General features: G+C 46.4%; 1 protein-coding gene and 1 long non-coding RNA gene across 3 annotated transcripts; one reads left to right on the top strand and one right to left on the bottom strand.

The window, feature by feature from the left end:
- Positions 1-172: 172 nt before the first annotated feature.
- LOC133138421 (uncharacterized) lies at positions 173-8,223 on the top strand. The gene is made up of 2 exons (XR_009709737.1): positions 173-7,686; positions 7,917-8,223. It is a non-coding gene; the product is annotated as an uncharacterized LOC133138421 (long non-coding RNA).
- Positions 3,076-23,578, bottom strand: LOC133138419 (protein-glutamine gamma-glutamyltransferase 2-like). 2 transcript variants are annotated; one of them, XM_061257177.1, is made up of 13 exons: positions 23,461-23,578; positions 21,038-21,217; positions 20,182-20,409; positions 19,569-19,687; positions 17,581-17,709; positions 10,125-10,302; positions 9,459-9,588; positions 9,258-9,361; positions 8,564-8,806; positions 6,501-6,776; positions 5,615-5,775; positions 5,042-5,178; positions 3,076-3,618 (listed from the first exon to the last, which is right to left on the bottom strand). In XM_061257177.1, exons 1-13 carry the CDS (start codon positions 23,468-23,470, stop codon positions 3,471-3,473), a joined length of 2,043 nt encoding a protein of 680 aa, XP_061113161.1. In that variant the 5' UTR covers positions 23,471-23,578; the 3' UTR covers positions 3,076-3,470. The 2 variants fall into 2 exon arrangements, with proteins under 2 accessions (XP_061113161.1, XP_061113162.1); XM_061257178.1 differs by lacking the exon at positions 6,501-6,776.
- Positions 23,579-23,643: the final 65 nt, after the last annotated feature.

Below are 23,643 nucleotides of genomic sequence, written 5' to 3'. Positions count from 1 at the left end.
GCAGAGACTGGTTTATGGGCGGCCACCCATCCAAGTGATCATATGACACTCCAAGGTTACGGTAATGTTAACGTAAGATATCATATCTGATATCTGATATCATAGAACCTAGAACGGCTAGCCTGAGTGATATGACAGAGAGCTCTGACTTCGCCGAGTTAGGGGACAAGCTTTTAGATTTTGACAAAGAAATACAACCTTACGGTTTTGAACTGTAATTTACAGAGAAGAATTTCTGTAAATGAAATGCTTTTTTTAATGAATCCTCCTATTGCTGCAGAAGAAGTTGGTGAGTAGTACAGGGTGTAGCAAGGGCAAAAATGCATCTGTTACCGGCGGTGACAAAACCTTCGTTTGTCAACCCTCACTACATTTGCTGGGTGCCTGTCTGGTTTCGAGGAAGGTGTTTAACAATCTTCTTTCACATCCCTCGGGGACATCACCCAGACAACTCCTCTGTGTTTCCTCATGATGGTCAGTGATCTTTGGCCTGGTATTGCATGGGTTGTATTCTAGGATGTCTTGAAGAAACAAGTTACAAAGAAGGCAATGGTAAGGATGGTTGACTCATTTTTCTGTTGAGGTCAGTTGGTCAAAGTTCATCATGTCGAGTTTGTGTTGCATCCTACAACAATTTCTGATTTCTATCATTTTTCACTGAGAGGACCTCCGCCAGCTAGCAAGTACATTTTCACAAATTCTCAAAAATTGAATTATTATTAAATTATATTTTATTAACTTTTTTCCACTGGTGAAACAAAGATACATATTTTGGTGGTCAGGCCATCCCCGGCATCAAAACAATAACCGATGATCTCACTTTGCAATTATTTTGCTAACAATTGAAGCCAACTTCTGTAACACGGACAGGAAGTGAAGTGACGCTCAGGGATGGGTGTCGCCTCTTGAGATAACGTGAAAGAGGATGTATGTTCTGATGACTTTGCTTACAGTGAACCCACACACCCATTGTGTAGTCCATTGTAAGCAATAGGTCTACAGTAGATCTGTCTGCTGAGTTGGGCATGTGGTTCTGGATTGCTTCAGCGCTCATGCATAAGAACAGATGTTTGTTTTCTTGAGTTCCTCCTTGCTGCCGAAGCTTCCTGTAGTAAGGACTTTGGTTGTGAAGCACCGGACAAGAACCAAAGGAAGTCTGACTTTAATGCCCAGAAATAACCTGATATGTAGTGCTGGGCTGCATACTTGGCCCTGGGATCAGCACCTCCTCTGGCCTCTAGCTGTTTTGACTCCATCTGTTCCTCTATAAAGCATCTTTGTGACAGTTCTCTGTACAAAGCACTATGGGCAAATGTATCAAAAGGTGGACATGGACCAAAAACATTATTATTATTGTAGAAAATATTTGACTGGTGTACTAGCATCATATGACCTAAACGTTACTGGAAATGATAGATTTGATCCAAGAGGCCTCTCATATTTCTCATGGCTCCCAAAAATAAATGCCACTTTAATGTCTTCACAAACAATGGAATTGCCCATATATTTGAAAGGTCCTTAACAACACTCAAACTACCCTTCAGTATGAAAGTTTTCTTTGAGATTAGAGTGAACGGATTGCTTTACCATAATTACATCTGTCAAGAGAACCTTTGAATTAATTTTTTCAGTACATGGCCCCAAATGTTAGTCTAGTCCACATGTGATGTCAGTCACAAAAAACATCAATTTATTTTATTTTATAATTTTATAATTCTCTTACTAGAGGTTATGAGTTATGAGTTATGAGTCCATAACAAACAAAACCCCAGGTCAACTATTTGTGCTGGTGTTGAAATATGTAACGTCAGTCACACAATCAAATAGAATTACTCAAAATACTACTAAAACAAGGTTGCTCAAAATTCTCACTCTAAAAACTGTTTTGTATTTGAGTGGATACAGATACTCATGGCTGTGTCTGGTGGGCTAAGAACCACAGCAAAAATTCTGGACAAATCTGATGAAAATGTTACCAGAAATTAGCATTCTGCATTGCTTTTTCCAAGCTATGTCTAGGCAGGTTTCCAAAAAGACTGAATGATTTCATGGGTTGTGTATGAGGTGTAAAATACTATAGATTGCATACTAAATGATATACTCAATTCTCATGACATTTGTTTTTCAAAAGCAGGCCTGGGCCTGATTTATAAGTCTTCGTAATAATAATAAACCATTTTGAGAATGTATTTAGATGCTCACCGATATAAAATGGGGTTACGTCCAGGCGTCAAATGCGTTTTCACTGTCCTCCTCAGAACTATTCACTGAGATGAGCAATTCTTTTGCAAGTCTCAGTGTGCGTATTGAAAATGAAAGGAAAATGATTGCGGCAGCAAAAAAATCCACACTGTTTTATTCAAGCAAACAACAGTTGGAAACATAGTTTCATTAGATAAAATGCTACCCCCGTTGTCAGTCTAATACCATACTCCTAACTGGCTGTACGATGAGCAGAACTTATACTTCAGGTGATCGCTCATGGAGAGGGACTTTGTCGATACCATGAATGCAAAGATCCCACTCTGGCTGGTGTGACTTAAGGATTTAAAGGTCCCATGATACTCATCGCAAAGAGTAGGGGGTTCCTTGGTGTTGTGGCTAACTCCCATACCTGGCTTTTGCAACCTGATTTAATTACCTAAATTATTGTTCTCTCCCTCTCCAGCTGATATATGGTAATATGTACTAATATGTACAATGTACAACGCATTGGTGGTGGTTGAGGTGAGTTTCCCCGTCATTGCTGTAAAGTGCTTTGAGTATGAGAAAAATGCAATATAAATGCAAGAATGTATTATTATTATTATTATTATTATTATTATTATTATTATTATTGGTTCCCTTAAACCACTCCAGCTTTGACCCTCTCCTGGTTCAGCTCGTCAACGCGACTCCAAATGCCACTTGGTGGAATAATCGATGATGGTGCTGCTTTTCTGGCATTATTTGTTTAGCAGGGGCTGAACAATAAAAGCAACCTCTACCACTTCTCTTCCTATTACACTGGGCACGGTGCCTTAGATACCAGTGAACACCGTCTCAGCTTGACATGGACTCACCCAACACTCTGTGTTTTACTCAGAGGTACATTTATTAGCTGTGTGATTATTATTCCTTTGGTCAGCAAACAGACATTTCTGAAAGGATAATGCTAATTAAATGCAATCTCAACTCCTGTTTAACAATACAGTACAGACAATTCCTCATTTTTACTATCCTTGTAGTTTCCAGTGCAGAGTTAATGTAAATGAGAAGCTCCCTTGATGTAATGAAACAAGCAGTATTCCAAGAGAAAAGGCAGGCAGAACTTTGAATTCCTCTGGTCAGGTCCCGTTTAGGCCATACCCAGCGGTTGACTTAAAAAAGAAAAGCCTTGTTAGTCAATTTCTGGCAAAAACTGAAAATGGCAGTTATGAATGGTGACTGAGCGGCCAATCAGAGCCATGCAGGAGGGCTGCACTTGTGCTTTACTTTCCAATGATAACGTTCTTGAATCCCTTGATGTTGCTCAGCTTGTTGCTGCTGAAATCCACCACCAGCTTCCGCAGTCCCGCACAGGTGGGCGTGAAGCCAATTTTAACCGTGGCTGTCTCCCTGGGTCCCACTGTTCCAAACCTGTGGACAGAAACATGGAGCCTTCAGATCTCTGCACCATCAGTCCTTTAAAAAAAACATTTTTAGGGGTGACATTGTCTCAGGCAGTAAGAGCAGTTGTCTGGCAGACGGAGGGTCGGCGTTTCCATCCCCCGCCTGGGCTGTGTCGAGGTGTCCCTGAGCCCTAAATGCTCCTGACGAGCTGGTCGGGGCCTTGCATGGCAGCCATTGGTGTGTGAGTGTGTGTATGAATGGGTGAATGAGAAGCATCAATTGTACAGTGCTTTGGATAAATGCACTATATAAATGCCAGCCACTTACCTTTTATATACAGTACCATTTATATACAGTTTGGATCCATTTTTTTCTGAGAGTTTACTTTGGATGCCCCTTGATTGATCTTGATGTCATGCTTAGTAGGCAAATTGCGCCAAACACAAGTCACACCCAACGGTTGAGTGAGTACAATACACAATGCTGTTTACTGGAAGTTACTATAAATAATACTACTTGAAGCTGCCTGTAATCATGCATTTGCCAATTCTAAGTAATTCACATTTACATTTCCCCATGTTTAGTCAGAAGCCAAGCTCCAAGTGACAAAGGAATGAAAGACGTTTGTGAAAGAGCCACAAATATCATTGACATTCCCTTTTCATGATTCATTTCTTGCCACATCTCATACAAAAAAAGCTGAAGTTATTTTATTTTTTTCTCAGGCATTACATTCAGGACTTAAAACTGTTCTGGATTTGAATAACTCACGTGTTAGCCTCAGCAACCAGTTGGATAATGGCTTGTTTTCAGATTGGAACTGCTGTACTCTTGCTGTTGATCCAGGTGTCAAATTTCCAACAAGTGGCATCTTAAATGCCATTAATAGACACTGATGCCCTTAACCAAATGGCAGATGTAGTGTGTTTGTAGCAACATCAAGTGAATTTGTTCTTTAATCCAATTATTTGTATATTTTCCCTTATATTGAAGTATTGCAATATCTTGATTATACATTCAGTGACCACTTTATTAGGTATTTATTAGACTTCTTTTTTATCTTTGGCTGCTGTTGCCCATCCACTGCAAGGTTTGATGCGTTGTGTGTTCAGAGATGCTCTTCTGCATACCACTGATGTAACAGGACGCCGTCCTGTCAGCTTGAACCAGTCTGACCACCAACTGGCAGCAACAATCATTCCACGGTCAAAGTCACTTGGATCACATCCCCCTCCCCCATCCCCATTCCCCATTTCCTCAACAAAAACTGAACCCCTTGACCATGTCAGCATGCTTTTATACATTGAGCTGCTGCTACGTGCTTGGCTGATTAAATATTTGCATTAACGAGCCGGTGTACAGGCCTACATAACATAGTGTTCTCTGAGTGTATTTTGTTTGCTGTGTTACACTGGGCCTGTTTTAGGCACAGCGTTCCTTGGAGGCGTACGTCTCAGTGATGGCCTTGCCGTCGGTCAGGTTGGCTCCATCCAGCGAGAAGGTGCAGTCCTCCAGGGGTTCTGGGAGAGGGTTCTGCAGTGAGATCTCCGCCGTCAGCTTCCGCTTCACTTTCGGTTCCCCCAGGATCTAAAACAGAACCACCGGAACGTTTCATCAACAGCTGAACGCACCAGGTAAAACACACCTCCATTTCCAAATGAATGCATCCGTTCTGAGCCTTCTCTTTTATATCGTGACCTAAAGGCGGGAGTGTGTGTGCATACAACACCCATCCAGCCTGTGTGCATAAAACACCTGTCAACAGAATACATAAAGAATTAGGTAGAAAGAGCTGATTCAACACGCACATGCACACACGCACGCACGCACGCACGCGCACGCACACACGCACAATAGATTCCACACAGTAGGAGCTCGAATCGGCGATGACATTTCTTGCAGAAGGTTCGTCTGTACAACTCAGTATGAACTGAGCTCAAGGTAGCTCTACCCTCAGACTTAGTCTGGTTCCCTAACTGTCAGTTTGTCAGTAACACGCTTTTGCATTGGCCCCAGGTCGTACCCTGATGGCGATTTCTGGGTCCTCCAGGACGATGGTCCGGGTTTTGTTGTACAGCTCCTTGGTGTCAGAGTCGATGAGAATGGCCATCAGGCGGATCAGGGCATCTTGGGTAATCACAGAGCTGTAGTTGCAGTAGCATATTTTCAGTGGAAAGCTCTTCTCTGGAAAAAGATTTTAAAAGTCACACACCTAAAAGGCTATTCACTGGTGTGTGCAGAATATTGAGTCATGTATGCGAGCACTGGAGAGTTTATCTGATCCCACTATGGAGAATGAAACTTTTTTGTGTCAATGCACCTTTATGAATAACAAGATTCCCAAAATAATTTCATTCTCCATCGTGGGATCAGATAAACTCTCCAGTGCTCTCATACATGACTCAATATTCTGCACACACAAATTGATACTTTCAGACAATTTTCTAATAAACTCGTGGGATTTTTCCCGGGCCTCCAAAAGATTGCTTCTGTGGCTCTGTTATTCTCATATGCACAACATAGTCACATACAGCTATGGTGTTATGTCCTGTATGGACTAGTGTCAAAATATGTTGTGCATAATCTAGAACTTTCATGCTTTGATTTCCATTTGTTTAATTACTTGAGCAACATATTGTGGTGTACTGTAGGGGTTGGGTGCAAATTCAAATATTTTTTTGCGAACTGAAAATGAATCAAAACAATGTCATCTCATATGTAACTGGGAAGTGAAACAGGGTATGAAAATGCAGGAAGCAGCAGTAGAGTGGCAAATGCCTGCCAAATGCCATTAATTCAGGAAGCTGCAGTAGAGTAACAGGGTGTGAAAATGCAGGATCAGCAGTAGAGTAACAGGGTGTGAAAATGCAGGAAGCAGCAGTAGAGCAGCTCAGATAATTCCCACCCACCTTCCCCAGTTGAGACCTGCAGGTCAGGAATTTCGGTCTGCCCACAGCTGCCCTTGAGTTTCCCGTTGTAGGACACTCCGTGGCCGTTGTACAGGAGGCGGCATGTCTTTTTGTCGGGAGTGTTGTTGGTGATGACCGCGAACACGTCAAAATCGTAGCCTCTCTTCATGTCCGCGCTCACCTTGATCTTCAGCTTCAGGCTCGGCTCCAGACCCTTCTCCCGCAGGGCGTTGTGGTGGCCAGCCTTCTCAAACACCTGCCTCTCCTGCTGAGAACCTGAAAAGGGCCGCCGTGGCATCAGGGACCACTCACACGCTGGGTCATCTGTCTTCACCACTCACACGCTGGGGCATCTGTCTTCACCACTCACACGCTGGGGCATCTGTCTTCACCACTCACACGCTGGGGCATCTGTCTTCACCACTCACACGCTGGGGCATCTGTCTTCACCACTCACACGCTGGGGCATCTGTCTCCACCACTCACACGCTGGGGCATCTGTCTTCACCACTCACACACTGGGTCATCTGTCTCCACCACTCATACGCTGGGGCATCTGTCTCCACCACTCACACGCTGGGGCATCTGCCTTTACCACTCACACGCTGGGGCATCTGCCTTTACCACTCACACGCTGGGTCATCTGTCTCCACCACTCACACGGTGGGTCATCTGCCTCAAAAAGCACTGGCTAGAGGCAGCGAGGGTGTTCCTAAGTGGCCTAATGGCCGATATTATTATTGTATATTGTCACTGATTAGACAAGCATTAAGCTAACCCCAATAGTTCAGGTTTGACCAGGATATAGTCCTTGACCTTTGTTTCCAAGAAACCTGGCTATTCTCACATTTGTACGTATATGCTTTGTGTGCTCATTAGCAGTTCGACCCTAATTTTGTTATTTGATTTTTATTCATGTAGCCACCTGCAGACACCTTTTTGCACCTGCAGACGGAATGCCTTGGTATTTAGTTTCGGGATCCATGTTAATACTCCTTTGCAATGTTTTTGCATTGTTGGTAATGGTGTGGTGGCCCGATCGAGGATCCGTACACCACTGAAGGAGAGCGGGCTGTGCGACGGCGCCAGGAGCTGGGGAAAGTAATTCACGGTGAATATTTCCCGCGTACGTATTTAAGGGACCGGCACCTTGGAGAGAGCCGCGCAGGAAAGAATCAGCACCAAGGTTAGCACCACCGGAACACGTGCGGAATGCACACCACTAACCTCTCTAATCAACCAGGCACAGCTGCACCGAGTTGGAGGGGAGATCAACATCCTACAAAAGGGCAAACTCGGGAGCAGAGCGGAGCTCAGGGGCGAACGAGAGGAGACACGCAGAGCCAGGGCGAGTGAAAGTCACGTGAGCCCATCAAGCCGGCTAGAAGCCAACTAACCTGTCCATTTAAATCCTAGACGCCTAGGCGGGGGAAGAGGACTTCCGAGGCCGGGACACCACGGAGAGTTAACGGCCCCACAGCGGACACAGATGGGCGAACCCCGCCGCATGAAGTCCGCCTTAGTTTGCCGTTTACCTTTTTTTTTGAAATCCCTAATTTTGAGCACGGACTAATTTTCTAGTTTGCCTTTTTTTTCCTTTTTGTGACCATATTCCCGTGTTTGAGAAGGGAATTTTTTTTGTTTGTTCTGGACACTGAAGAAGTGCCCTGAAGGCACGAGCACAGAAAAAAATAAAATAAATAAATGATTTTTTTTTCACCAATTCTACTCTCTCTCTCTCTCTCTCTACTCGCGGGTTACCACAATGGAAATCCTCAGTATTTCTAAGAATGTCAAATTTCGAATGTTTTTTTTTTATGATATCATGAATTATCAGTACTACTAATATAGCATTAACCACAAAGTAGAAATACACAGTATATATCACAGTATTGTGTATCGGCAAAAGGTCATTGTGATTTTGCCCACCCCATGGGGCAGCGCTTGTATCTTTGGGGTGTAGTTGCCCATGGGGATGTGCTATTACCTTTGGGGTGTAGTTTCCCATGGGGCTATGCTTGTATCTTTGGGGTGTAGTTTCCCATGGGGGTGTGTGCTAGTACCTTCAGGGTATTTGTAGAGGTGGGTGATGTCTTCCCTGCTGTCACGACCCACACTCTTGGTGCTGATGCACTGGCCCACGTGAGTTGTTGACCCATCAAACTTGAATTCTTGACCGTCCTCCAGCTTTACATACTTGACCACGTCGGCATTGACCTCGGCGAAGACGAAGGGGGCGTCGTACTTCAGGGTCAGCTCCCCCTCCTTGATGGCCTTTAACGGGACGGGACCGCAGCAGAACACACCTGAGAGGAGACCACATGGACACTATGGAAACGGCAAAAGTGGGGTCCTGTCCTGGAAAAGGAAATTCAATTCAGCCAATTACTGTGGCCATCAGTAAACACTGATGGAGACTTATGTCTTAGCTGCTGGTAGACAGTTAGACTGAGTAGCTTGCTAGCTACAGAGCTGTCGTTGAACATAGTAGTTTGCTACGTAGCTAAATATAACCGCGGGGCTTAGTTAGTTTCGGAGGGAAATGTTTTTGGTACTATAGCACACACTCTTCTCCAGGGCTATAGATGAGATTGTTAAATCCAGTAGAGATAAAACTGAAACAGCCAAGTTTAATCACCTTACCCAAGGGTAGAGCAGCAGCTGGAAACAGACCCCACAGCCTTTGAGTTACAAGCCCCGTTCCTTAACCACAGTACTACTCAGCCACATGGGGGTCTGTCTGCGTTCTCCACCCACCATCGCTCTTCTCCTGGGGCGTGGGGTCACTGGCCTGCCAGCCCTCATACCCAGGGCCCAGATCGGGGCGCTTCATCCAGGTCTCCACCCACACGTGGAAGTTCCTGCAGAGAGGAAAGGGAGAGCCGCTTCGTTTCCTGAACTCTTCATCCTCCCCCAAGACCCTGGGTATGCCGTTCCACCAGACCCACTGAGACTCACCAAACCGAATCTTCGCCCAAGCTCTCTCTGTCCATGTTGTAGTAGTACTCAATCAGCAGGTTCTGGTTAGTGTCGTGAGCCGACTCAAAGTTAGTGATCACTCGACACGGGATCCCCAGGGCCCGAGACACTGCCGATTAGAACACATCTTCAGACGGATTCTTTTCTTTTTTACAGATATAACATCTAATGATGCGGAAACGGATCGTGGTACGATGGACAGGATGACAGTGTCTGTTTAATTATTTGCAGAACATACACTGACATACTTGGCTTGATGGCTATAGTAGCACATATGACTAGCAATCTGTGAACTAAACAGCATGTGAACAAGTATTCTGAGCCATTGAGGCTGTAGCCAGTTAGCATGCTAGCTGGTGTATGTGTGGGTTTTGTACAGGTCTGAAAACTTAAAAATGCAGGCAACTGTCTCAAGGGGTTTACATGTATACCAACATCAAGGGAGAAAAGAAGAAACGGTGTACAGTCGAGACACTGAAGAAAGTGAGGTGTGCTGATTCAACATGGATAAAAACAACCCCAAGAGTTGAGTGTATGAGAGGTACCTGTGAGTGAATTACCTGTGCATGAGAGTTTCCCGTGAGTGAATTACCTGTGCATGAGAGTTTCCCGTGAGTGAGTTACCTGTGTATGTGCAGGACTTACCTGTGCAAGCCACGGCAGCAAACACCCAGCACTGGCCATAGCAGACCTCGCAGCAGTCGTTGTTCCTCCACTCCTGCAGGATCTCCACGCTGCTGCTCCAGTGGGTGGGTGCCACGCCGCCCTCGTAGTCACCCGACCAGTTTCCCGCCAGAACGCCTTTGTCACCATTACAGTTGATCTGAGATGAGGGAAAACGTTGTTGGTTTCCTGACGAGAGCCTCAGTTTTGAGTTTTATTTTATCCCTTCTCCTTGTTACTCCTTCATTGGGAATTCAATACAGTCAACCATGAGATTCTGCTCTCATCGCTGTCAGGGATGGGTGTCACAGGGTCTGCACTCGCTTGGTTTTCCTCCTACCTCTCTGGTCGCTCCTACCAGGTGACATTACTTGGAGGGGCTCAGTCTCTGACCCTCACCCCCTACAAACTAGAGTCCTGCAGGGCTCAGTTCTTGGTCCTCTCCTCTTCTCGCTATACACCATGTCTCTTGGTTCTGTTATCTCTTCCCATGGGTTTTCTTATCACTCTTACGCCGATGCATTTACATTTACATTTTAGTCATTTGGCAGACGCTTTTAATCCAAAGCGATTTACAAGTGCATAGGTTCTACCATAAGTCAGAGCATCACATCCAGAAACTAGCAAAATACACAGGAAATGCTGTTCTAAACATAGTTGTCATCAGAAGTGCATTTTTTTATTTTTATTTTTATTTTTTTGGGGGGGGGGGGGGTTAGACAAGGATAGGGATATCAGAAAGGAGGGGCAGGGGAAATCAGGAGGGAGGACTAAGGTAGAGTTTGAAAAGGTGGGTTTTGAGTCTGCGTCGAAATAGGGGGAGAGATTCTGCTGTTCTGACAGTGGTAGGCAAGTCATTCCACCACTGAGGAACCAGAACGGAAAACAGGCGTGAACGTGCAGCTCGACCGCCAGGTGCACGTAGAGAGGGAACCGTAAGGCGACCAGAGCTGGCAGACCGGAGTGGTCTAGCTGGGGAGTAGGGAGTGATCAAGGATTGTATGTAAGGTGGGGCAGTCCCCTTAGCAACCTGAAATGCCAACACTAGGGCCTTGAAACGGATGCGTGCGACAATAGGAAGCCAGTGGAGGCCAATGAGAAGCGGGGTGACATGAGCCGACCTGGGCTGACTGGTGATCAGGTGGGCTGCAGCATTCTGGACCAGCAGGAGGGGCTTGATGGCACACGCTGGGAGACCGGCTAGGAGGGAGTTGTAGTAATCCAGGCGGGAAATGATGAGCGCCTGGACTAGGAGCTGGGTGGCTTTCTCAGTCAGGAGATGACGGATATGGCGTATATTATAGAGAAAGAACCTGCAGGTTCTGGCAGTGGAGGATACCAGGGTGCCAGGGTGAGGCAGTTAGGCAGTTATCAAGGGTCACCCCAAGATTCTTTGCCGTACGGGAGGAGGAAACTACAAAGTCCTCAACAGTCAATGAGAGGTCGATTGACAGAGAGGACTTAGCAGGGATGTAGAGAAGCTCAGTTTTGGCAAGGTTGAGCTTCAGGTGATGGGAAGTCATCCACGCAGAGATATCAGCCAAGCAGGCAGAGATCCGTGTGGTGATTTGGGTGTCGGGGGGGAAGGAAATGAAGAGTTGGGTGTCATCAGCGTAGGAATGATAAGAAAAGCCGTGGGAAAAGATAACAGAACCAAGAGACATGGTGTATAGCGAGAAGAGGAGAGGCCCAAGAACCGAGCCCTGCGGGACTCCAGTTCGTAGGGGGTGAGGGTCGGAGACTGCGCCCCTCCAAGTCACCTGGTAGGAGGACCAGAGAGGTAGGAGGAAAACCAAGCGAGTGCAGAACCTGTGACACCCATCCCAGACAGCGATGAGAGCAGAATCTCATGGTTGACTGTATCGAAGGCGGCTGACAGGTCAAGGAAGATGAGGACAGAGGAGAGAGATTTTGCTTTAGCAGAGTGGAGTGCCTCAGTGACCGCGAGCAGGGCGGTTTCAGTGGAGTGGCCACTCTTGAAGCCAGACTGGTTGGGGTCATGGAGATTGTTCTAGAGAAGATAAGTGGACAGTTGGGAGCAGACCGCCCGTTCCAGAGTTTTAGCGAGAAAGGGAAGAAGAGAGACAGGCCGGTAGTTGTTCAGGGCACAGGGGTCAAGAGTAGGTTTTTTGAGCAGGGGAGTGACTCTGGCCCTCTTCAGGGAAGAGGGCATGGTGCCGGAAGAGAGGGAGGGGTTGATTAGAGAGGAGAGAAAAGGGAGAATGTCATCAGATATAGATTGTAGGAGGGGAGAGGGGAAGGGGTCAAGAGGACAGGTGGTTGGGCGGTGGGAAGTAAGGAGTTTCAGTGTGTCGGCGTCAGAGAGGGGAGAAAAGGAGGTTAGGGAGTTGGGGAGGGTAGGAGGGTCAGCAGGGGTGGGGGGTTGGGAGAAGGAATTGCGAATAGCATCGACCTTCTTTTCAAAGAAGGAGACAAAGTCATCAGGTGTGAGTGATGAGGGGGGTGGGGGGGGGGGGGGCCAGAAGAGAGGAGAAAGTTGAAAACAGTTTGCGGGGATTAGAGGCGGCCGCGTTAATTTTCGAGTGAAAGAAGGAAGATTTAGCTAGAGAGACAGAGGAATGGAAAGATAAGAGGGCATGGAAGGAAGCTATATCACTGGGGAGACAGGACCTTTTCCATTTTCTCTCCGCCGCCCGCAGTTCGGTTCGGACAGCTCGTAGAGCATCAGAAAGCCAAGGACAGGGGGGGAGGCCCGAGCTAGTTTGGTGGTGAGGGGACACAGAGAATCAAAGGAAGATGAGAGGGAGGACATGAGAGTTGTAGCCGCATCATCGGGAGACAGTCGAGAGAAAGACTCCGCAGATGGTAGGGAGGAGAGGATTGTAGATGAGAGGGTTGAGGAAGACAGGTGGCGTAGGTTCCGTCGACAGGTGACAGTGGATGGTGGGAGAGATGGATGGGTGTTAGAGGAGAGTGGAAGAGAGAAAGAGATGAAGGAGTGGTCAGATATATGGAGTGGTGTTACAGAGAGGTTGGTTGTTGTGCAGCTCCTTGTGAAGATGAGGTCAAGAAGGTTGCCTGCTTTGTGGGTGGGAGGGGAAAGAGTGAGGGTAAGGTCAAAAGAAGAGAGGAGGGAGAGAAAGGTAGACTGGGTGGACTCTGAGTTGAGGTTGAAGTCACCCAGGAGGATCAGGTGGGTGTCATTGACAGGTGAGGAGCTGAGGAGGATGTCCATCTCATCCAAAAAGTTCCCCAGAGGACCCGGGGGGCGATAAACAACAATAACAAACAGTTTGCACGGCAGAGTAACAGAAACCGCATGAAATTCAAAAGAGGAGAAGGAGAGGGATGAGGAGAAGACACTAGATCTCCATGAGGATGAGATTAGGAGACCTGTGCCACCTCCTCTGCCAGAGGATCTGGGTGTGTGGGAAAAAGAGGAAAGGGCAGCCGGGGTGGCCGTGTTCTCTGGTGAGAGCCACGTTTCAGTTAAAGCAAGAAAGTCAAGGTTGAGGTGGGAGGCATAGGCAGATATGAAGTCTGCTTTCTGGACGGCGGACTGGCAGTTCCAGAGGCCACCAGCCACACAGAGATCAATACCAGGGGATCTGGGAGGAAAGAGGGTTGAGGAAGACAGGTGGCATAGGTTCCGTCGACAGGTGACAGTGGATGGTGGGAGAGATGGATGGGTGTTAGAGGAGAGTGGAAGAGAGAAAGAGATGAAGGAGTGGTCAGATATATGGAGTGGTGTTACAGAGAGGTTGGTTGTTGTGCAGCTCCTTGTGAAGATGAGGTCAAGAAGGTTGCCTGCTTTGTGGGTGGGAGGGGAAAGAGTGAGGGTAAGGTCAAAAGAAGAGAGGAGGGAGAGAAAGGTAGACTGGGTGGACTCTGAGTTGAGGTTGAAGTCACCCAGGAGGATCAGGTGGGTGTCATTGACAGGTGAGGAGCTGAGGAGGATGTCCATCTCATCCAAAAAGTTCCCCAGAGGACCCGGGGGGCGATAAACAACAATAACAAACAGTTTGCACGGCAGAGTAACAGAAACCGCATGAAATTCAAAAGAGGAGAAGGAGAGGGATGAGGAGAAGACACTAGATCTCCATGAGGATGAGATTAGGAGACCTGTGCCACCTCCTCTGTCAGAGGATCTGGGTGTGTGGGAAAAAGAGGAAAGGGCAGCCGGGGTGGCCGTGTTCTCTGGTGAGAGCCACGTTTCAGTTAAAGCAAGAAAGTCAAGGTTGAGGTGGGAGGCATAGGCAGATATGAAGTCTGCTTTCTGGACGGCGGACTGGCAGTTCCAGAGGCCACCAGCCACACAGAGATCAATACCAGGGGATCTGGGAGGAAAGAGGGTTGAGGAAGACAGGTGGCGTAGGTTCCGTCGACAGGTGACAGTGGATGGTGGGAGAGATGGATGGGTGTTAGAGGAGAGTGGAAGAGAGAAAGAGATGAAGGAGTGGTCAGATATATGGAGTGGTGTTACAGAGAGGTTGGTTGTTGTGCAGCTCCTTGTGAAGATGAGGTCAAGAAGGTTGCCTGCTTTGTGGGTGGGAGGGGAAAGAGTGAGGGTAAGGTCAAAAGAAGAGAGGAGGGAGAGAAAGGTAGACTGGGTGGACTCTGAGTTGAGGTTGAAGTCACCCAGGAGGATCAGGTGGGTGTCATTGACAGGTGAGGAGCTGAGGAGGATGTCCATCTCATCCAAAAAGTTCCCCAGAGGACCCGGGGGGCGATAAACAACAATAACAAACAGTTTGCACGGCAGAGTAACAGAAACCGCATGAAATTCAAAAGAGGAGAAGGAGAGGGATGAGGAGAAGACACTAGATCTCCATGAGGATGAGATTAGGAGACCTGTGCCACCTCCTCTGCCAGAGGATCTGGGTGTGTGGGAAAAAGAGAAGGCAGAGGAAAGGGCAGCCGGGGTGGCCGTGTTCTCTGGTGAGAGCCACGTTTCAGTTAAAGCAAGAAAGTCAAGGTTGAGGTGGGAGGCATAGGCAGATATGAAGTCTGCTTTCTGGACGGCGGACTGGCAGTTCCAGAGGCCACCAGCCACACAGAGATCAATACCAGGGGATCTGGGAGGAAAGATGAGGTTAGAGATATTCTGCCCATGTTGGCGGGAGGCGAACCTCCTACCTGACTGGGACCTGGGGAGAGGAGAGAGGACAGGGATGGGAAGGAAACACATGGAGGGAACTAGGGAGGACAAGGGGAATACTACACAGTGGAATGAGGGCAGGCAGCAAAAACAAAATCAAACGTCAGGCTCTCGGACAGCCTCGATGGACACCCGTAGATAGACACCCTCGACTTTGTACACCTGCGACTTCGTACGCCGAGGCAAGTAGCCGAGGCTGCCGCACACAGCTGCCGCTGGTGCGCTACACAACTGCTTAAATAACACTGACGCTGAATACAGAAAATGCAACCAACCCACTGCAGAACAATAATGCACACTGAAGTGAGTTCAGGTGTGCCAGTAATAATAGCCTGAGTAGTATTGGCTCCTCCTACAACAAAAGCTGTGGCCTGCCAGCCAGTAAAACAATAGCCTAACTTAATAGCCTAGCTTACCTGAGAGAAACAAACACCTAACCCAGTTTCACTGAATCTAAATAAACACCACTTGTAATAGCTAACAAACAAACAAGTACACAACAGAACACTATAATGACAACTAAACTGAATTTAGAATCAGCAAGCAAGCAAATGATACTTAACTAATCCAGGAGAAAATGCAACCAACCCACTGCAGAACAATAATGCACGATGCCACCCAACTCTTTATTTCCTTCCCCCCCGATATCCAAGTCACCACACGGATCTCTGCCTGCTTGGCTGATATCTCTGCGTGGATGACTTCCCACCACCTGAAGCTTAATCTTGCCAAAACTGAGATTCTCTACATCCCTGCTAAGTCCTCTCCGTCAATCGACCTGTCACTGACTGTTGAGGACTTTGTAGTTTCCTCCTCCAGTACGGCAAAGAATCTTGGGGTGACTCTTGATAACTGCCTCACCCTGGCTCCACAAGTATCCTCCACTGCCAGAACCTGCAGGTTCTTTCTGTACAATATACGCCGTATCCATCATCTCCTGATGGAGAAAGCCACCCAGCTCCTAGTCCAGGCACTCGCCATTTCCCGCCTGGATTAATGCAAATCCCTCCTAGCCGGTCTCCCAGCGTGTGCCATCAAGCCCCTCCAGCTGGTCCAGAATGCTGCAGCCCGCCAGATCAGCAGTCAGCCCAGGTCAGCTCATGTCACCCCGCTTTTCATTGGCCTCCACTGGCTTCCTATTGCCGCACGCATCCGATTCAAGGCCCTAGTGTTGGCATTTCAGGCTGCTAAGGGGACTGCCCCACCTTACATACAATCCTTGATCACTCCTTACTCCCCAGCTAGACCACTCGAGCTGCACGTTCAAGCCTGTTTTCCGTTCTGGTTCCTCAGTGGTGGAATGACTTGCCTACCACTGTCAGGACAGCAGAATCCCTCCCCCTATTTCGACGCAGACTAAAAACACATCTTTTCAAACTCTACCTTAGTCCTCCCTCCTGATTTCCCCCGCCCCCCTTTCTGATATCCCTATCCTCCTTGTCTACCCCAAAAAAATTAAATAAATTAAAGAATAATAATTGCACTTGACTATGATGACTATATGTTTAGAACAGCATTTCATGTGTATTTTCCAAGTTATGGATGTGATGCTTTGACTTGTGGAAGAACCTATGCACTTGTAAGTCGCTTTGGATTAAAAGCGTCTGCCAAATGACTAAAATGTAAATGTAAAATGGAATGGTCAGTCATGCTCGCACTGTTTTGTGCAGGTACGCTACTGACCAACAGGGGTCGCTGATGCACAGTGAGACCAGGTGTGTGTGGACAGCTGTGTCTGGGACAGGTATATGCACAGGTATGTGGACAGGTGTATGTACAGACAAGTGCATGAGCAGGTGTAGGGACAGGTGTATGGAAGGTGTGTATGGAATAGGTGTGTGTCGTACAGGTTTAGTGACAGGTGTGTGGACAGATGAAAGTAGTACAGGTGTAGGGACAGGTGTGTATGGACAGGTGAGAGTAGTACAGCTGTGTATGGACAGGTGTGTATGGACAGGTGAGAGTAATACAGGTGTAGGGACAGGTGTGTATGGACAGGTGTGTATGGACAGGTGAGAGTAATACAGGTGTAGGGACAGGTGTGTATGGACTGGTGAGAGTAATACAGGTGTAGGGACAGGTGTGTATGGACTGGTGAGAGTAATACAGGTGTAGGTACAGCTGTGTGTGGAAAGGTGAGAGTAATACAGGTGTAGGGACAAGTGTGTATGGACAGGTGAGAGTAATACAGGTGTAGGGACAGGTGTGTATGGACTGGTGAGACTAATACAGGTGTAGGGACAGCTGTGTATGGACTGGTGAGAGTAATACAGGTGTAGGGACAGCTGTGTATGGACAGCCGTCTGTACAGGTGCTCACCATGGCGCTGAGGACTCGGGTCACGTATACGGCGTTCCGTCTCCCGGAGCAGTCCTTCCCCGGGTTCTTCAGGTGTTTGGGGTTTTCATCAAGGATTCTCAGACAAACATCCAGGATCCCAGGCTCAAACTATGCAAGGAGAAGAGTTTGCGAGTTAGGAAGTTATGCCATGGAACAAAGTGGAAGATCCACAGCTTCAGATTCAGACAAACAAAACATTATTCAATGAACTCATAATATTTGGGAAAAATACATTTTTTTTTGATTTGGCTCTACTCCACAATTTTAGATTTTTGGAATCAAACAATTCATGTGGTTCGAGTATAGTCTTAGCTTTTATTAAGGGTTTCACCATGTACAAATTAAAACACTTCCTACATAGTCTCCACCATTTCAGTGTGCCATAATGTTTGGGACAAATGCCTTCACTGGTGTTTCTGATCAGTCAGGTATGTTTAATTGCATCATTTGAGCAGGTATAAGAGAGCTTTCACTTGATTATTTGATTCTATGCTTTTTGTTGATTATGTATTGCCTTTGGAGCCTGTTACTGGCGTTTGTCAACATGAGGACCTGAGTTGCGCCAAGGAAAGTCAAGGAAGCCATTCTGTGACTAAGAAATAAAAGACAAACCAGTCAGAGACATCATATGCCAAACCTGACCAAAACCATTTGTTTGGAACCAAGCAATACTCTATAATGAGGAAAAACCCTCAAACACCTGTGCAACAGATCAGAAACTTTTCAGGACATGAATATGTCAGTGACTCCGGTTCAGAGAAGATGAACAGAACTATGTCTGCTGTACGTCACTCTGGATAAGAGCGTCTGCCAAATATCATTAATGTAATGTAATGTGACTACACCGCAATGTGCAAACTACCCACATCCTGTTCACTGCAAAAACATGACGGCCAAAAAAGGTAATGTAGCTAGATGAAACCAAAATGAAGATGTATCAGAGTTATCATGTGTGGAGTCTAAAAGGAACCAAAGAACTGAAGCAGCCCCCCCCTCTAATCTGTGAAACATGGCGGTGGGGGTGTTATAATTTGGGCATGTACGGCTGCCATGCTGTAGGTGCTGGCTCACTTGTCTTCACTGATGATGTAACTTCTGATCTTCTGATATCAGCAGCAGAATGAATTATTCAGAAGCATTATCTGCTCAGGTTATCTTATCTGCTGAAGTTAAACCAAATGCCTCTCATTGCCAGCGCAAACTCATTGGATGGTGTTTCATCCTACATCAAGACAGCAAGACATTCTTTAACTGGAAAATACTTGACTGGCCATGTCATTGACCTGAACTGAATCAATTGAACATGCATATGCAGTACAGGCCTGACAGAGCATCACCAGAAAAGAGACTCAGGACCTGTCTATGGGTCACAGACTTACAGACTTACAGAAGTATTAACCATGACTAATTTAATTGTAATAACATCAATATGTCCCAAACACTAAGGTGCCCTGAAATTGGAGGACTATATATAAAAGTGCTGTAATTTCTACATGGTGAAACAAAAATGAATACATCTTTATCCATGTATACAGTATATATGTATTGTAGTAGGGTTAGCGTGGCTAGTTTGCTTGTAAACACAGTGGAGTGCAGGAAAGAGAAGGCTTGTAGCAGGTTATTGTCGGTTGGCTAGTGGTGATTTTGCCTTTAGCTGACTGGTAACGTGTTTGTCTAACAAATCCTTGGACGAGTGAGAGGCTGGGGTTCAAATCTCGGATTCAGGCAAAAATCTTTCTCTCCTTGCATATATACGTATAAAACTTTTAAATGTATTTTTACAGGATGTTTTGAGCAGTTTTAATCTTTAATAAGAGCACTATACATAGGCACAGTATCCATAGCGATAACAAGGCAGTGAATTCTAACCCAGTCCTACATCGTCCGTTTGGCAGATACTCCATTTCATATGCCCTGGAGGACCTTATGATGTCTCGCTAACGGAATATTTCAGGATTTCATGGTACCTGACCAAATTTCCAGGGGAGAATGGTGACCTTCGTAGGGTTACCCCTGTAAATGAGACCATCCTGGGACAGGACATACTCCTTCCTCATCTCCTCATCCTCCAGGTACACCACGTCTCCTGTTGCCAGCGGGAACAAACAATGGCAGTCAGTGAAGTAAACTGGACCGTGAGATTTTCCTGATAAACTGTAACTTTGTCCTCCAACTCTAAGTGGGATACAGGACTTTCTGAAGCAATCAGCATATTTTATTTTCTGTGGTCTGACGTTTGTTCGCTAAGGTCCTAAGATTTCTTATTATTATTATTATTATTATTATTATTATTATTATTATTATTATTATGAGTAGTAGTAGTAGTAGTAGTAGCAGTATTTATGAGTCTTTTGCATCTTTTTTACTCAATCATTGAGCCCTTAATTGGTCTTTAATTAGTCCTTAATATGCGGCATTACTTTGACGGCTCATCCCTGATTGCTACAGTTAGGGAGTCTACAATCACATGTTGAGGACAGAGGCTGAAATACGGGTTAAAACAGCCCTCATTGCCGCATAATGAATGCAGACACAATTGATAAGCGATGGACACGGGATGTGGGCGGCGTGTTCACTCACGTTCACACCAGGGGTTAAAAAGCAGGACAAACTCCCCCAGTTTGACCTTGGGTCCCTGGTCCAACGTCAAGGTGTAGCATCCAATGGGAGCTGCTGGGGACGGGCAGATGCTCAGGGTGACGATGTTTCCATGGGAACAGGAGGTGGACGCACTCCAGCATTTTTTGCTGATGACGTCGGACAGACTGAAGGTTGCCTTGGTACCCCATTTCTCTTCAGGGACTGGCCCTTTAGACATAGGGGATAGATCAGCTTTCATCATCATCATCACCCGTAAGGTTGGTGGTTTGATCCCCAGTGTAGTCACAATAAGATCTGCAAAGTTGTTGGGCCCCTGAGCAAGGCCCTTAACCCCATATTACACCTGGGGGGACTGTCTCCTGCTTATAGTCTAATCAAACTCTAAGTCACTTTTGATAAAAATGTCAGCTACATGACATGCATCTATCATCATCACAAATATCACTACTGTAGGTGTATAGTATGACTACAATGACAGCCCCATAGGTAGTATGTGAAACTACACACAGCAGGGTGGTAAATTCAGCACTCTACAGTACCTCTTATAACAGACCCATTCATGCTGAGAGCAGTATATAGGGTCAAATGTGATTTATTCACCACTAATGCAATATCACACTAAGGCCCAACAGTCCGGTATCTGTTAAGGCTCTGTTCCAGGGTGTGGATGGGCCCCACAGTCGGGTATCTGTTAAGGCTCCTGTGCGTGGATGGGCCCCACAGTCTGGGCCCCACAGTCTGGTATCTATTAAGGCTCTGTTCCAGTGTGTGGACGAGCCCTACACTCTGGTATCTGTTTAGGTGTTATGGTGCACGTGCACTGCTAGCACCTTACCTGTCTCAGCGATGAGCTGGAAGGTGCTGGCCAGAGGCTGGAAGGTTCCTGATTGTAGGTGCAGGTTGAGGGTGAACGGCTGGCCTCGCCGGACGATCAGGCGGTCCACCCCGTTAAGGTCCGTGTGGTGTTCCTCATTGTTGTACTTAAACTCCAAATCACAGCTACCAATGTCCAGTACTACGAGAGGGAAACATACATCAGCATTTTCCAACTATATGACAGTAACACACACACACTTGCTTACTTGCTTAAAATTGACATTGTTTCGTAAGAGCCGTGGTGGCGCAACAGGCTAAGACGCAGCAGACTTGCAGTTGCACTTTGCTGCAGTTGCACACTGGGGACCGGGGTTCGATTCTCGGTCCTGCCACGTGGCTCGCTGCTCCAGAGGGAGGGACTTGGCAGGGTTATTAGATCGCCGCACAATAAGCACCTCGGGCGCCTCGGAATCACGGCAACGGGCACGAGACGAGATGGCTTGAAGAAGGCGTGTCGCTCTAATTCGGGCCGCCGAGGGACGGGGTACGGGCGGTACATCTAATATGACTACCTCCAATTGAATCAGATGAGATACAATTGGCTACCAAATTGGGAGAAAAAAAATAAAAAATAAAATAAAAATAATTGACATTGTTTCTATTCATTTGTGAATGTTGGTGGTTCTGTCACTGAATGTGGCTGTGGAGCAGATTATGCAGTTTAGGGATCTGGGGTCAGAGGAGGTACAGAGGGTGCAGGTTAGGGATCTGGGGTCAGAGGAGGTGCAGAGGGTGCAGGTTAGGGAGGAGCTGGAGCCTGATGAGGTGCAGTTTTCTGGAGGATGTGGTCTGATGTCGGAGCAGTATACCATCCAGGCCTCAGCACCAGACTGCAGTGTTGACCTTTGTTAGTGTCTTCAGGTTGGTGTTGTCAAACACCCCGGAGCAGCTGAGGCTTTGTTGATGTGGGCTTGTAGATCAGCCAGGCAGGATGTAGTCAGGATGCTGCCAAGCTAGCAAAAGCGATGGACAGCCTTTAGGGGGGTGCGGTCGATGGTGAGCTCGGGGAGTTGGGGGGCTGGAGACTGCAGCTGGATTTCTGCGTGTTTGCCAGGAGATCCAGTGAGCGATACACTGCAGAGACAGTGTGGAGTGTGCTTTGGGCTGAGGGGAGTGAGTGAGAAGGGCTGCAGCTCATGGATGGTGAGGAAGCTGCATTCGGTGAGAGCTTGCAGTAAGAGATCGACAAGCTTTCGTCAAGGTGAACTTATTGCTGACTGTAGCAAGGAACAGGTTGAATATAACTGGAGCTAATATACAGTCCTGTTCAACCATGCAGATGGTAGAGTTAGAATTTGTCATAAACAACATGAATCCATCCTATGTCCAACGGTTGAGGATGGTGATGGTGGTATAATGGTTTTGGGAATGTTTTCTTGGCATACAAGGCCCCTAAATACAAATTGTTTAAATGCCACAGCCGACCTGAATATTGTGGCCGACTATGTGCATCTCTTTATGGCCACAATCTACCCATCTTCTGATAGATACTTCCAGAGGGCTAAAGTGCTATGTCACAAAGCAAACATTATCTCATGCTGGCTCCATGAACACAACAATGAGTTCAGTGTCTTTCAGTCTCCAGATCTCAATGCAAAACAACCGACAACTGCATGATGCTATCATGTCAATATGGAGTCTTTAAGGAATGATTCCAGCATTGATTGAGTGCATGCCATGAATAATTCAGGCTGTTCTAGGGGCAAAGCGAGGTACTACTCTGCGCTAGACAGATCTACCTAATAAAGTGGTCACAGAGTGTATGTTATAATATTAATATCATTAATACAATAATCAGTCTTTGATCTTACTAAAGAACAAATTCAGATAAGAACAAAATGACGAGTGCTAAAATTTCTGTGGAAACTTTCATAAGCACAGTGGGCAATCAAACCTGATCCTACGCAAGTTTCACGAATGAGGGCCAATACAGTCACATAATGTTTTCCCCCATCATTATTACCCTCCTTAACACCATTGTTCTCGGAAGCAAATAAAAGAACTATAATCTATTCATTTCTCATACAGCCTGAGTGTGTAGTCGTAGTTTCCAAAGTTCTTAAAACACAGTAAATCAGTTCAACAGGCTGCTCACCCATGCCAAACATTTGAAACCCCAACACAAGCAGAGATCTCTTTGGTACCTTAAGAACTTTCATGTGCTGAAGTTAAAAGTAAATCTGCATTTTCCTTCACTCTAAAATGTTCTGAACACATTAATAGATGGTGGAAAGGAAACAACCTTCAACCCAGTCCTTGCCCTGCAACAAAAATATACCATGACTAAATATAGTTCAACCCTTCCGCAATCTGCTGGTATCATAGATTGCTGATATCATAGCTTTTGCTCTGGTAAAGTATTTTTGACAGGTAAATCCTTACCTTCAGCCATTTTGAGTCTCTGGCGATAATATTTCTTGTCTGTCTGTCTGTATGTGTGTTGTGTTCGCGATTTTGCGGAGCATCTGGGTCACAGACTGCCCTTTTAACCTGTCCAAAATCATCTTGCATCATTCTGGCACCTCCTACTGGTAACTATTTAAGGTAAGTCCACCTCATTTGACA

Source organism: Conger conger, chromosome 10 (assembly GCF_963514075.1).
Source record: "Conger conger chromosome 10, fConCon1.1, whole genome shotgun sequence".
Classification (NCBI taxonomy): Eukaryota; Metazoa; Chordata; class Actinopteri; order Anguilliformes; family Congridae; genus Conger; species Conger conger.
Note: the sequence above shows the minus strand (reverse complement) of the source record. Positions and strands in the feature narration are given on the sequence as shown.